General features: G+C 47.1%; 1 protein-coding gene across 2 annotated transcripts in view; it reads left to right on the top strand.

The window, feature by feature from the left end:
* Window positions 1-13,758, top strand: part of EYA2 (EYA transcriptional coactivator and phosphatase 2) — a 214,808-nt gene that overhangs the window by 114,228 nt on the left and 86,822 nt on the right. For both annotated transcript variants that reach the window (XM_031433690.2, XM_031433691.2), the window contains 2 exons: window positions 11,074-11,141; window positions 12,557-12,734. In XM_031433690.2, the coding sequence (XP_031289550.1) occupies window positions 11,074-11,141; window positions 12,557-12,734 (246 nt within the window). The remainder of the gene's footprint in view (window positions 1-11,073; window positions 11,142-12,556; window positions 12,735-13,758) is intronic.

Genomic DNA, 13,758 nt, shown 5'->3' with positions numbered 1-13,758 from the left:
GGTACTGTCTTTAATACCCATTTTACAGATGGAAAGATTGAGGCACAGGGGGATTACTTAATTTGCACAGGGTCACATAGCCAGTAAGGAACAGATTCAAACTCTGTCAAAATCTGTTCTTTTTCTATTTTTAACCGTTTATTTTAAAGTAAGTTTAGACTTACAGAAAAGTTATGAAAATTGGATAGAGAGTCCCCATGTACCCTACACCCAGTTGCCACTAATGTGAATCTTACAGAGCCACAGTGCAGTGATCAAAACTAGGAAATTAGCAGGCACACGGTGCTTTTAACTGCACTACAGATCTTATTTAAAATTCACCAATCTTTCCACAAACTTCATTTTCTATTCCAGGACCCCACATCACGTTTAGTGATTTTGCCTCTCCTGATCTCCGATCTGTGACAGACCTTCAGTCTTTCATGGCCTTGACACTTTGATGAATACCCAGCATGCATTTTGTCAAATGTCCCTCAATTGGGTTTGTCTAATGTTTTTTCAAGATTAGGTTGAAGTTGTGCATTTGGGACAAGGGGACCACACAAGCGATGTTGTACCCTCAGTGCATCTTATCAGGGCTACATGATATCAGTCTTTCTTATTACCGGTGATGTTAACCTTGATCAGCAGAGTCCATGCCCTATAACCCCTTGGCTTAAATGATATCCTTGTGTAGAGAGAAGGGAAAATACAAAATAGACACAAGCTATAGAGCAGGACTCATCGGCAGGGCTCCTCTCTCCCTAACACGTAGAATGAGCCTGGTGCATGTGAACGCCCCTCTGAGTTTTAAGACAGATTTAAAAGCACCACCAGTGATGGCAGGAGAGGAAGAGTGACACCCCAGTTCTGGGACTTTGGAAATAATTGAAGCTACAGAGTTTGGAAGAGCTGACCACAGAAGGGGAAATAAATCCAGCAGAGATGAAAGCCGGAGTCTGCAGCTGCTTGGACCATCAGATCTTTAAAAGCCACGTGGGGTTTTAGGGCAAGGAGTGAATTATGGCTCTGAGGACCCAGGACAAGTCGGCTTTGATCTAAAAGTGGGAGACATCTTAAGGGAAGCTGTGGCCTTTGCGTAAGTTATTCCCACATCCTCCTGGGGTACATTAGATGGACCCACTTGGAATTTACAGGTCTGCGGAAGGAACCTTATTCCTGATGGTAAACACTTGATAGAGGCAGCTTTGTAAGCAGAGGAGCGGAGCTGACATTGCGGGAGAGCGAGCCGGGTGCTCCTGCAAAGGGTACCTGAGAAGGATGTGCTGTTTTACGAGGCTATTTGCCCTGTCAAATCGGACAGAAGTAGGATTTGTGAGCTTATGAGGCATTCGAGGATGGCCGTGGGAGGTCATTTTGGTGAGCACTTGACCTCTCTATTTAAAAAGTATCAGTTTGGAGAAGGTTGTCTTTACTGCCAGGAAACTCTAGACCAGAGGCCATAGCGTGGCTTTTTGGACGGCCATCCTGTCACAAACCAGATGTTGGCTTCTCTTTGCCCCGGGGCGATCCCCTGGCCTCTAGCAGACTTTCCAGGTTGCAGAGCGCTGGCCGCCAGGGAGTTACAAAGAGGCATTCTGCAGGACTTTCAGCGTCACAGCCTGGCCACGGTGCCTGTGGCCGGCATCGCAAAACATACTCAAAACAGCCCAGCAGGCAGCCATCGGATGTCAGGGAACAGAACCCTGCAATAGGAACAACAGCTCAGGGAGCATGGGAAGAAAGTAGGGGAGAGGAATTTTTAGCTAGGTTAAACCAATCACCCACTGAAACTGTCAATGGACCTTCTAGGGAGATGGAAATTCCAGCAGGTTGGAGGTGGGAGAGCGTGGAGATGGCGAACAGGCCCCAGTGTCAGACAGTCCTAGGTTTGAATCCCAGCTCTGCCGCTTATGATCTCTACATTATAAATTGCAAGGGGCAATGGCCTTGGCTCTGGCACCTCCTGCAAGTCTTTACTGAAATGTGGCGCCTTCCCTGACCAGCCGCCCTACACCCCAGCGTCCCCTAGCTTCCATCCCTGCTCTGGCTGCCTCCCCCGGCAGCACCATCTAACACGTGATCTGACATACTTCTTCACTTTCAGTGACCCCCTCACTAGGATGTCAGCTCCGTGGAGCAATGGTTTCCATTGTCTTGTCCATTGCTGTGTCCTTAGCGCTTAGGACAGACTGGCACATCGTAGATGCCCGGTAAACATGAACGAAATGATTGAAAAGAGATCACACAAAGCCCACTTTGTCTGTTCTTCTTGTTGGGGGAGGATAAACTAAGATAATTAAGGTAAGGGACTCAGCATAGTTCCTGGCACATGGTCCGTGCTCAATAATCAGAGACAGCTTCACAGTCAATTCATTCACTTGTTTTATTCATTCAGTAAATAGCTATTGAATGTTTCTAATATGCCAGATAGGGTGCTAGGAGCTGAAAATAGTGCCCAAAACCAGACAGACCTTCTTTTTTTTTCCAAAAATTATTTCCAGAGAGCCTGTCACATGCTGTCTACACTTCTAGAAACCGAGCATGAAACAGTGAATAGAAGACAAAGTCCCTGTTTTGTAAAAAACAGTTCACTTGTGTCAGTTTTTTAGATTCCACATATAAGTGATATCATACAGTGTACTTCTCTGTCTGACTTATTTCACTTAGTATGATCATCTCTAGGTCCATCCATGTTGCTGCAAATGGCACAAACTTACGGGCAGCAAAGGGGAATGGGTAGGGGGAGGGAGAAATTAGGAGTTTGGGAAGGAGCTTACAACCAAGTGAGAATGAGATAAATGATAAATGTGTATCTAAAGATGTAAGATGACTTCAGAAGCTGTATATGCTACCGGAAAAAAAAAAAGATACAAAACCAGGATAATGTGTAGGTTGTGGCTGGAGTGGTGGGGACCGTGGGGACTGCTTTAGCTGGTGTGGCCAGGGAATGTTGCAGCAGAGCTGAGACCTGACAGAGAAGGCAGCCAGCCCTGGGAGGGCTCAGGGCCCTCAGCTGTGGTCCTCGGTCTGGCAGCATCGGCATCACGGGTTAGAAACCTCAGATCTCACCCAGAACCTGCAGAATCTACCTTTTAAAAGGATCTTCAGATGACCCCTGTGCACACTAAGGTTTAAGAAACTCTGGACTACGAGAAGTATTCCAGGCAGAGAGAGGAGCAAACGCAGACAACCTAAAATGATGTTCTGGACAGCCAGGTGGCTGGAGCTAGGCAGAGCAGGGGTGTATTGGTTCACTAGGGCTGCAGTGACTAAGGACCACAAACTGGGTGGTTTAAAACAACAGAAATGTATTCCCTCACAATCCTGGAGGCCAGAAGTCTAACATCAAGGTGTTTGCAGGGTCAGTTCCTCTTGGAGGCTCCGAGGGAGAACCTGTTCCTTACCTCTCTCCTAGCTTCTGGTGCTTGCCAGCAGTCCTTGGCATTCCTTGGCTTGGAGACTCATCACTCCAGTTTCTGCCTCTGTCCTCATGTGGCCTTCTTCCCTCTGCGTGTTTGTGTCCCAGTTTCTCTTTTCTTATGAGGACTCCAGTCATTGGATCAGGGCCCACACTAGTCCAGTATTACCTCATTTTAGCTTATTACCTCTGCAAAGACCCTCTTTCCAAATAAGGTCATATTCATAGGTCCTGGGGCTAGGACTTGAATAGATCTTTTCAGGGGACACAGTTCAACCCACAATAGGGCAGAAAGGTGGGGCTGAGTGAGTTCAGGGAAGAGACAGGTCACAGCAGGCCCGTGGACATGGTGAAGGGTTATAAATGAAAGGGGAAGCCAGAGAGGCTATACTGATCTGGAAAAGAGCAGCTCTGAGAATAATGGGTTGAACTAGGGTCAGGATGGATGGAGGAAAATGAGGGAGGAAACTACATAGCCCTTGGGCAAAGAGATGATAGAGGTATGGAGGTGGTGGTGGTGGTGAAGATGGAGAAAAGTGGATAAATTGGCAGGGTCTTTATGAGACGCTATTCACAGAAATTGGTGATGGTATGTAGACCAATAAGAGAGGGAGGACTATCAAGGGTGATGATTCAGTCATCCATCTCTTCTTTCAACATTTTTTGCGTATCTGGTCAGTGAAAATTGGGTACATTACCTCTTTTGGGAGGAGAACAGTCATGTTGATGCCAACTACCCTCATGGTGCTCAAGTGGCTGCAACAGCTCCAGCCTCTTTTTACCCTACAACATCTTGAGATTTCCTCTTATGTGGACCTACTTACTTCAGATGCACACCCCTAAAACACTCATTGTGGGCAGGGGAATGTGATGCACTGATTGGTCCAAGGTGGGTCTTGTCCTGCCAAATTTCCTCCAGGGCTGTGTAAGGCCTGTGTATCCTCAGTGCCTTCCCTGGGCACTATATCAATGAAAATTTTTCTGTAACATGTATAACTTGTTTCAGGAACTCTGATCTTTTGGGTATACTATTCCCAAGAATCCCTCCAGAGGAGATTCTTGGCAGTAAGAATAGTTAGCGCATTTGGTCTTGGGATCCACTGTGACCCCCTGATCTGTTTTCACCACACAGGGTGAAATCCTTTCCCGTGTTGTATCAGATCATGCCACTCCCCTGCTTGAAAGCCTCCATCTGGGGCTTCCCATTGCAATCAGAAATGAATGCCACTGCCTTTCTGTGACTCCCCGTGCTAAGCCTGGCATGATTTAGCCCCTGAAGACCTCTCTGACCTCATCAGGCACACTGCCCCCCCAGTCCTCTCTATTTCACTTACACTGGCTTTCTTTCTGCTCCTCCCACCTCAAACCTTTGTGTTTTGCTGTTGCCCTCAACCTGGAATGCTCTTTCCCCAGACCTTCACATGGCTGGCTCCTTCCCATCCATTTAGCTTCTGCTCAGCTGCCACCTCCTTTAAGAGGCCCTCCAACTTAACCAATCTTCTACATAACTGAAATTAACGAATATCAACGTTTAGTCTAGCGCGAGCTCAGAGTAGCCTTGTCACCCAGCACTGCCTGTTGGACATCTTCCCACACCAGCACATGTGGATCGGCATGTGATCGCTTTCTCCTCTGCAGCATCGCTGCCCTTCTCGGCCCCCTCCTCCCCCATCTCGGCCCCGGCATTATTCCAACTCGTGTGGCAGAGACGCAGTGACAGGGCAGCCTATCTGAAATGGCATTCTCAGGAATGCAGATTGTTTTATTACCAGTTAAATATGCTTTATGCTACCTGTGAATGAGGCCATTGTGACATTTAGCAACTGATTTGATTAAACACAGATGTGGGCTGGACGCCACGTGGAGCAAAGATGCAGGAAGACAGGCTCTGGGTACGTGTTTGGATTTTTTAAGATAGCAAAATGGGCTAGACGACTCAGTGTCAGCAAGATGGACGTGAACACCTCCCTTCCTGGCACGTGGACCACATGTTCCTGTTGGTCTCATTGCTGAGAGCTCAGTCTGGGTCCGGCCACCACCCCGTCACCAAAAGCCTTTGTTTTCATTTAGGATTTGCTGTTTGGACCTATCCAAACTGTTTTGTTTTGTTTAACCTTCCCAAGATGTTTTTATTCCCATGAATTAAAAAAAAAAAAGTGGTGGGCGAATGAAATGCTCGCATCGTTGACACCTCCAGTGGTGATTATTAACCTGCAGAGAATAATAATCCCAGCCGCCTTTACTGAACACTTACTCTGTGCTGAGCTCTATCTTTCACCAGCCTTATTTCACAGAATCCTTGCCGTAAACCAAACAGATAAAACTATGCTTAGTTCCATTTTACAGATTGGGAAACTGAGGTGTAGGAACTTCAACCACTTGTCCATAGTCAGCAGGGCAAATAATCAATTATATGTGGATTCTCTGTTGTCTTCCACCCCTTCCAGGCACTTAGATCCAAGAAGGCAGGACCCAGCTCTTTCTCAAGATAAAAAGGCACCCAGCAAATATTTATTAAATAAATTAATGAATGCCAAATGAAAGAACACAGTAGCCAAAAGGCGGAGCCAGGGCTTTGCCTTCACCACTTTGGATTCTGGGTAATGAAAAGAAACAGAAAAATCGACCTAGGAAGGGCTGTGATTTGTCCCTTTCTGGAGCCTGGGCCGTGGCTGGGGAACTTGAGAGGCTGGGGTTTTGTAACTGGGTCACCCCTCTCTACTTGTGGTTTTTTTGTGTTACATGTTATCTGCTGACGACTTTTTATATCACTCTTTTATTGCATATCCAAACCTTTTTCGCTTGCAGCCCTGGTATGTTTTCAGCAGTTTTATTTTAATACTGGCAGCAGTTAAGACTTAATAGATAAATGAGTCCCTGTTTGTGAGTGTCACTGTGGACCCAGGAGCGTAGGTCCCTTTGCTGTGGGGAAAGAAGTTGTAAGACGGTTTCCAAAGCAAGTAGCGTTGATGGGAGGATGCTTGTTCACTGGGCTTATCCGTGAGGTTTTCTTTGCTTGGGATGGCATGTCAGACCTGTGGCTGACAGCGTAATCAGGTCGGCCTAAAGGATTCGAGGCCAGCAGTGACCTGTGCTGTTTCCCACAGTGGCTTGGAAGGCAGGGCTGCCGGCAGGCAGGGAGCCTGGGCTTCAGAGTCAGACTGACCTGGGCTTGAACTTTGCTCTCTCACTTCCTAATAGGACCTCCTTCCTCGGGTTGTGGTGGAGATTAAACAAGATAATGCGTGTAAAATGATCAGCCCTGGGGAAGGTAATAAGTGCTCAATAAATGGGGGCTATTATTGTTATTTGTCCAACTGCTAAAGCCAGTAACTGAGAAGCTTCTAAGGGCCTCGATTAAATTAAAGCTGAGCGTGGCCCAGGAGAAGGAAGTGAAGTTTTCACTGGTGACTGTCACCATCTCCTTAAAAAGAGGAGGAAGTCCAGGAGGCAAAAAGCCCAAGAAGGGATGTGCAGAGTTACCGGTAGCCAGAGAAATGTGAATTAAAGACCACAACTGAGATCTCATGTCGGTCCTATTAGGACAACAAAGACTAGCGAGCAGGATCATGCCAGCTTCTGGTGTGAATGCAGCGATAGGGGACCCGGCGGCACTGGCAGTGGGAGCCTGCACCTGGCAGCCGTGCTGAGAGCACTCACCCAGCCCGTGGGGAAGCTAGGTCTCTTGGACCTCGGCACCCACAGTCCCACCCCTGGGAATGCAAGCCGAGGAAACACACAGGCCAGAAGAGCCAAAGATGTTCATGGTAGCCTTGTTTGTGGTGGGCGGAGATGGAGGTCTTCTCCCGGAGGAGGGTGCAGGGGAGATACAGAGAAAGCATACGAGGTGACAGGGCGACAGGCGACAGGTAACCACCAAGATAGGTGGCTCTTAAGATGCTGGGTGAAAAAACTGAGAAGCCATAAGAAATACAAACAAAAGGAATTTACAGAAATTATATACTTGCCCAGAGAACACTAGTGTGCTTTTTGCAAGAACACAGAAGTGAAAGGATTTGCACAGACACTAGCATTATTGCCTATGGAGTGACAGAGAATGACAGGAAACAAAATTTTTAGAAGAGAGGTCTTGGGTGCATTAATAGGCGAACGTGCGGTGAACTTGAATTAACTCATCAGCACCTAACATTTTGCTGGATGACAACAGGGGATGCTCTCCTCACAGTTTCCCTGACAGTGCTAGAGGCGTGGTTCCAGGGCCGTGAAGAATTCCTCTGTCCCTTGTATAGTCAGTATAAATCTCAGCCTGCAAGCTCAAGGGGGTAAAAAATAGAACTGATTTTATTTTCAGTGTTTCAACATGATTTCTTCTCTGAGCTACCATTCCCTCGGGCTGGTGGGAAACTTTCATTTTAGTGTTCCAGGGCTTTCACCAAACTCTCCAGAATTTTGGCCATGGTTCTGGCATCTTACCCAGTGTCGTGGTGTCGGGGACCCATCCCACCTTCCATCACTGGGACCAGGCCTCTGCCGAGTTGTCCATTCTCTCGGTCCGTGCAGCCCTTTTGGGTCTGGGGTTCTTCATTGGTGTGTGGAGAAGCACTAGCCCGCACCTCAAGTCCTCCCAGACTCTGGAACCGATCCTTTGGATCACAAGAGCTGAGATGATTCATTTCTGTGAGTTCTTCTGTCCACGCTGTGCATCCCAGCTCAGGGTCCACAACTCTGATGTGACTGTCGAGGAGGAGAAGTCCTGATGTATATCCAAACGTGGCCCTGACATGCTTGCCTTCCTCCCCTGATACCTGTGACTACGTGGTGGGGGGTACCCAGTGGAGGAAGGAAGAGTGGAATTGAAGCACCCACCTAGACCACGGTGGCAGAGCTTTCTCAGCGGGGAACTTGAGGAGAAATACCCAGAAAGTGCCCACCTGCATGAATGTTCTTACTATCTCTCCATCAATCTCTCTTATAGATAGGATTTCTAATTGTCTAATCCACCATGTAAAATCTGCTCCGGAATTTTACAGGCCACTCCGAAGTGCCCTCTTGATTGTACATCTGGCTCCGGGTTTGCAGAGAGTTCTCCCGCATCACAGCCGGGCGCTGACTCTTTTTAAGCAATTCATTTTGGCAAACGGAAAGGCTCAGTATCATGGGCAAGAGTCAGTGGGTGAACACGTTCCCCTCCCAGTGGACACAGAGTGTGTCCCCCCGGGACCCCTGTTCTCCTCCTGGCAGCAGTAATAGAGGAGGATGGACCTCTTTCAATTGACAGCATTTGCAAGATCCCACATCTCACCTGTATCGTAAGCAGCGCCTGCGTGCAAGAGCTGTTTTATGATCTCAGAAAGCGGCGCGTGTTGCCAGAGGCGGCGAGGAGGGGTGGGGTCAGCTTGTCTTACCTGCTGCGTTCAGAAGAGCCCTCTGCGGGAAATCTCGGCAGCCTGGTTATGAGGAGCCGTCATACTGCCAACTAAGGGAAAGGAAAAAATGGAAAGGGAACATGAGCTTAGTCCCAAAGGGGTCAGGACAAGAAATGCTCCCTGAACTCTAGGTGGGTGGAAGGAATCCTAGAGACTCAGATGTCCCCCCGTTTCTCGGGGCTTGCGGGGCGGAGTGTCCTGGGTGTGGCAGGGAGAGGTAGCCGCATCCGTCTGGGCCCCTATGCAGCCTTCCTTTGCTGCTCTCTGGGAGATGGGCTCTGGCCACCGTACTGGGAGGAGTAGCAGTTTTGTTTTGTTTTTAATTGAGATCAAATTCACATAACTTAGAATTCAACCATTAATCACTTTAAAGTGTACAGTTCAGTGGTTTTTAATTCCAAGACATTTTCCTCGCTCCATAAGTAAACCCCATACCTGTTAAGCTGTCAGTCGATCCCAAGTCCCCCTTCCCCCACAGCCGCTGCCAACCACTAATCTACTTTCTGTCTCAATGGACTTGCCTCTTCTGGACATTTCTCATAAATGAGACCATAGAATGTGCGGCCTGTGATGTCTGGCTTCTCCTACTCAGCATAACGTTTTTGAGATTCATCCATGTGGTAGCATGGACTCCCTGTCTTTTTATAGCTGAGTAATATTCCATCGAATGGATATGCCACATTTTGTTTATTCTTTCATCAGTTGATGGACATTCGGGTTGTTTCCACCTTTTGGCAACTGTGAATAGAGCTGCTGTGAACATTTGAGTACAAGTTTTTGTTTGAACACCTATTATCAGTTCTTTTGGCCACACACCCAGGAGGGGAATTGCTGGGTCATGTAGTAATTCTGTGTTTAGCTGTGTGAGGCAGCATCAAGCTGTTTTCCACAGTGGCTGCACCACTTTACAGCCCCACCAACAACGTAAACATACGAGGCTTCCAGTTTCTTTGCGTCCTCGCCAACTCTTTTTTCCACTTTTGTGTGTGTGTGTGGGGGGGGTGTTTTTATGTTCAATCTAGTAGATGTGAAGGAGCAGCAGTTTTCAGCTCAGACATGGTTGGGCAAGCCACAGAGCTCTTCCAGCACTGAGTTTCAACCATGGAAGGGGGACAGCAGCATTAAACAAGTCACTCTACGTCACAGCATTCAGTGCTGGGGATGTCTTTCCTTGGTGCGAGGGGCCACCTCCAGGTGCTACAGCACCTAGTGTTTCACATACTCACTGGGGTGAGAGACCAGGATCTTTTTCCTTAATTTAGTGCAAAATACAATAAGAATGGATCACTAGAACGTGCATTCTCGATGGGGGAGGTATCACTCAAAGAGGGCAAAAAGTGGTTTTCAGGGAGGCAGAAACATCATGCTCTTTTCGTGTTAGTACAAATATATATAAGTACCTAAATATAAGTATGTATTAAATATATTTAAAATGAATATATATTAAGTATATAAGTATTTAAACAGATATGCAGTGTATCTATAATATTAAAATTCCACAGGGGGAGGGGAGATTGGGGGAGAAATGTTTAAAAAGTATCTGGGGGAGAGGAGTGGCAAAAATGAAAAGAAGATTGAGAAACAATGAATTTGTTTTAAAAGATGCATATTACAAGCCCTGACTTTAATTATCAGATTCAGCAGACAATAGGTGTTCTACTCACTGTCCGTCAATTTCTGTATTTGTCTCATCACAGACTGGTAATAAACAGTTTTTGGGGCGGGGTAGTAGCTCAGTGGTGGAGTGCATGCTTAGCATGCACAAGGTCCTGGGGTCAATCCCCAGTAACTCCATTAAAGAAAAAAGATAAAAAATGGTTGAAATGGTAAATTTTATGCTATGTACATTTACCACAAATTTTTTTAAAAAATAAATAATTTCTAAGACATAATTATCATGAGGGAAGATAAAGCTCAGTAGTAGAGGGCATGCTTAGCATGCGTGAGGTCCTAGGTTCAATCCCCAGCACCTCCATTAAAATAAACCTCATTACCTCCCCCCAAAGCTAAAAAATAAATAAAATATTTTTTAAAATTATTGAGTACCAGAAACTGTGTTGTGTGCACTTTCTTGTTTTTTCCTCACTGCAGTCCTTTGAAGAAGGTGTTATTTATATTTCATTCATTCATTGAGAGAACTGAGGTTCAGAGAGATGGCCAGGGTTACAGGTTCCATCCCAGCCTGTCACACCTCAGAGGCTCGACCTCTCTGCGGCATCTTTCTCCTCCGCGTCCCGCTCTGACTGTAAGAAACCTCATTGGTACCCCTGTTCCTCCTTCCCGCAGGCACAGCAGGGATCTATCAAGGAGCAAACGGACTGACCAACGCAGCTGGATTCGGAAGTGTGCACCAGGTAGACGTTGTCTTCTGGGCTCTTTCCTTAATTAGTTCCCTTAAATCGGGGCACCCAGAGAGCCCACTTGTACCTATGAGCCCCACCAGAAAAGACAGCCTCTGATTCCCTGGGTTTGGAGACCACTGGCCAGACTGTACAAACAGCCATTGGAAAGATTTAGTGTAGAGGCAGAGAAATTGGAGTTACTGGATTTCCAAGATGACATGGGCTATGTTACATGTTCCATCTTGACCTGAGTCTGTGAATCTGGGATGTATGAATGCAAATACGTATGGTCTTTCACCAGAACCCTGAGCTTCTCGAGGGTGAAAGTCCATCTCCTTCACCTCTGCATCCCAGTGTCGAGTACCCAGCCCACAGTGCGGCCTTATGAATGCTTTCTAAATTGAATTAAGTCAATGCTGTAAAGATGAGTGAATGCTGGGTAATAGTTTGAGTCTCTTGGTTTCACTTAGAGAGTGAATTAAGAATTAACCAGCCAAAGGTGGACGGGAACTCTGTGCACTGTGCACTGTGCAATTCTCCTGTGAGAACCTTCCATGAGCTCCCCCAGGGCTGAGAAGCACTGCTTCATGGTGGGGCAGAATATTTGAAACAGTGACTATTGTGGGTTGGACTATCTGGTTGACTTAAGCAGAGCTTGATAAAGAGGATTGGTATTCTTTGATTTCATCGCCAAGACTCCCTCCTGGAAGATTCTGGATCCCTAAGGCTATAAAGGTGCTGCAGTGTGTGCGCCCTGCCCCGCCACGAATCTAAAATGCCACCTAGTCTCCGGGGCAAGTGCATGTGGTCTTTATTACTCAGTCATCTGTTCATTAATTTTTCCAGGATTTGTTGAGTGCCCATATGTGCCCAGCACTCTTCCAAGATGGGCGCTGTCAGGGCCACACCCATGTCCCTTAGGGTGCACCTGCTAATCTCCAGCTGCCAGTCTCTGCATCCCTGGGCCCATGTACAGGGCAGGCAGGAAGTGCCAGGGAATGAAAACCCTCTGGGAGCAGCTCTCAAGCAAAGACTGGCTGGAATTCATATATAAATACCCCAGCTCCCTTGCCCCTTGGGAGAGAGCTTTCTGAGTTGTGTTTTATGCCAATCCAGCATCTCACTGGTGGAATTCAGCTCCGGCCCCAACTGGAGAAGCCCCCTTGCTGGCTGCTTTCCCTTATTCCCTTTGCTGTCTCACTTCCCTACTCCCCAGCTTGTCTCCCTGTTGCCCCCCAAATCCACTACTTGCACTTGAACACCTGTCTTGGGGGTCTGCTTCTAGGGAAACCCCTGGCACCCATAGAGCTTTCATTCTAATGGTGGGGGGACAAGGACAGACAGAGTAGACCCAGCCCGGAGGCCCCTCGCCCACGTCAGCCTGAGACGGCCTTCGTCACTCACAGCCTTGTGCGTTTCCTTTCCAGGACTATCCCTCCTACCCTGGCTTCCCTCAGAGCCAGTACTCCCAGTATTACAGCTCGTCCTACAACCCCCCTTACGTCCCGGCCAGCAGCATCTGCTCTTCTCCCCTCTCCACGTCCACCTACGTCCTCCAGGAGGCATCTCACAATGTCCCCAGCCAGAGTTCTGAGTCGCTTGGCGGTAAGTGCTGTCACTCTCATGTGGTCATTTGTGGCTGTGGTCTGAGCTCTTATATGAAAGATGGACGAGGCGTAGGTCCCAATGGTAATGAACTGGTCACACAAGGACTAACTTCAGCGCTCAGATATGTTTTGTTGGCTTTTCTTTGTGTACGTGTATGTGTGTGTATTTAATGGCACCTATGTTTCAAAGTCATAAATTTTTACCTAAAAATTCTAATTTCTGCCTTCTCTTGAAAGAAGATCTGGTCACCCTAGGTCCACATTATTAAATGACAGTGCTTGGCTGGAGCTGAGTAGTGTCTGCCCCCTTTAGACAGTCCACACATGAGTCCCTGTCTAGCCAGCCCACCAAGTTCATTACCTGTCTGGCCCATGTAGGTGTTAGAGTTTGTGTGCTCTGGTCCTCTAGGAAGGAAAACTAGTATTGATTGCCTATTCACTATGCTCCAAGCACACACCTGTGTGGTTTTCCCTAGTCATTTATTTATGTACTGATTCAATCAGTATTTATTAAGCACCTGCTGTTTCCCAGGTCCCCCTTAGTTTGGGAAAATAAAATGAAGTGCAGTGTAGGCTTGGTCTTTGCAGACAGGGATCAAATAATCACACAAATACATAATTATGAGCTATGATAAGAAAAGCTGTAATCCTCACAGGTTTTCAGTTACCCCTCTTTTCCAGATAAGAGCAATAAAATTCAGATGCTAAGTAACTTGTGAGTAACTGGTACAGTTGGTGTTTGGAGCCAGGCCCGCTGGACTCCATAATCAGTGCTCCTGCCACTCACTGGCTGCACACAGCTGAGACTATGTTATCTAAAACCCATTTGAGATCAGAAGGGCAGAGGCCTTCAAACCTTGGTTCTCCCTCTAATCGCGGTCATCAAGAATTCTAGAATCCTTCAAAAAACAATCCTTACACGTGTGCCTTTTCAATGGCCCGACGGTTTTTGGAAGCCCTTTTATTAGTCAGGGCTTCAAAAGATAGAGAATCCAATTCAAACTGGTTTAAGCCAAAAAAAA

Source organism: Camelus dromedarius, chromosome 18 (genome assembly GCF_036321535.1).
Source record: "Camelus dromedarius isolate mCamDro1 chromosome 18, mCamDro1.pat, whole genome shotgun sequence".
Lineage (NCBI taxonomy): Eukaryota > Metazoa > Chordata > Mammalia > Artiodactyla > Camelidae > Camelus > Camelus dromedarius.
Note: the sequence above shows the minus strand (reverse complement) of the source record. Positions and strands in the feature narration are given on the sequence as shown.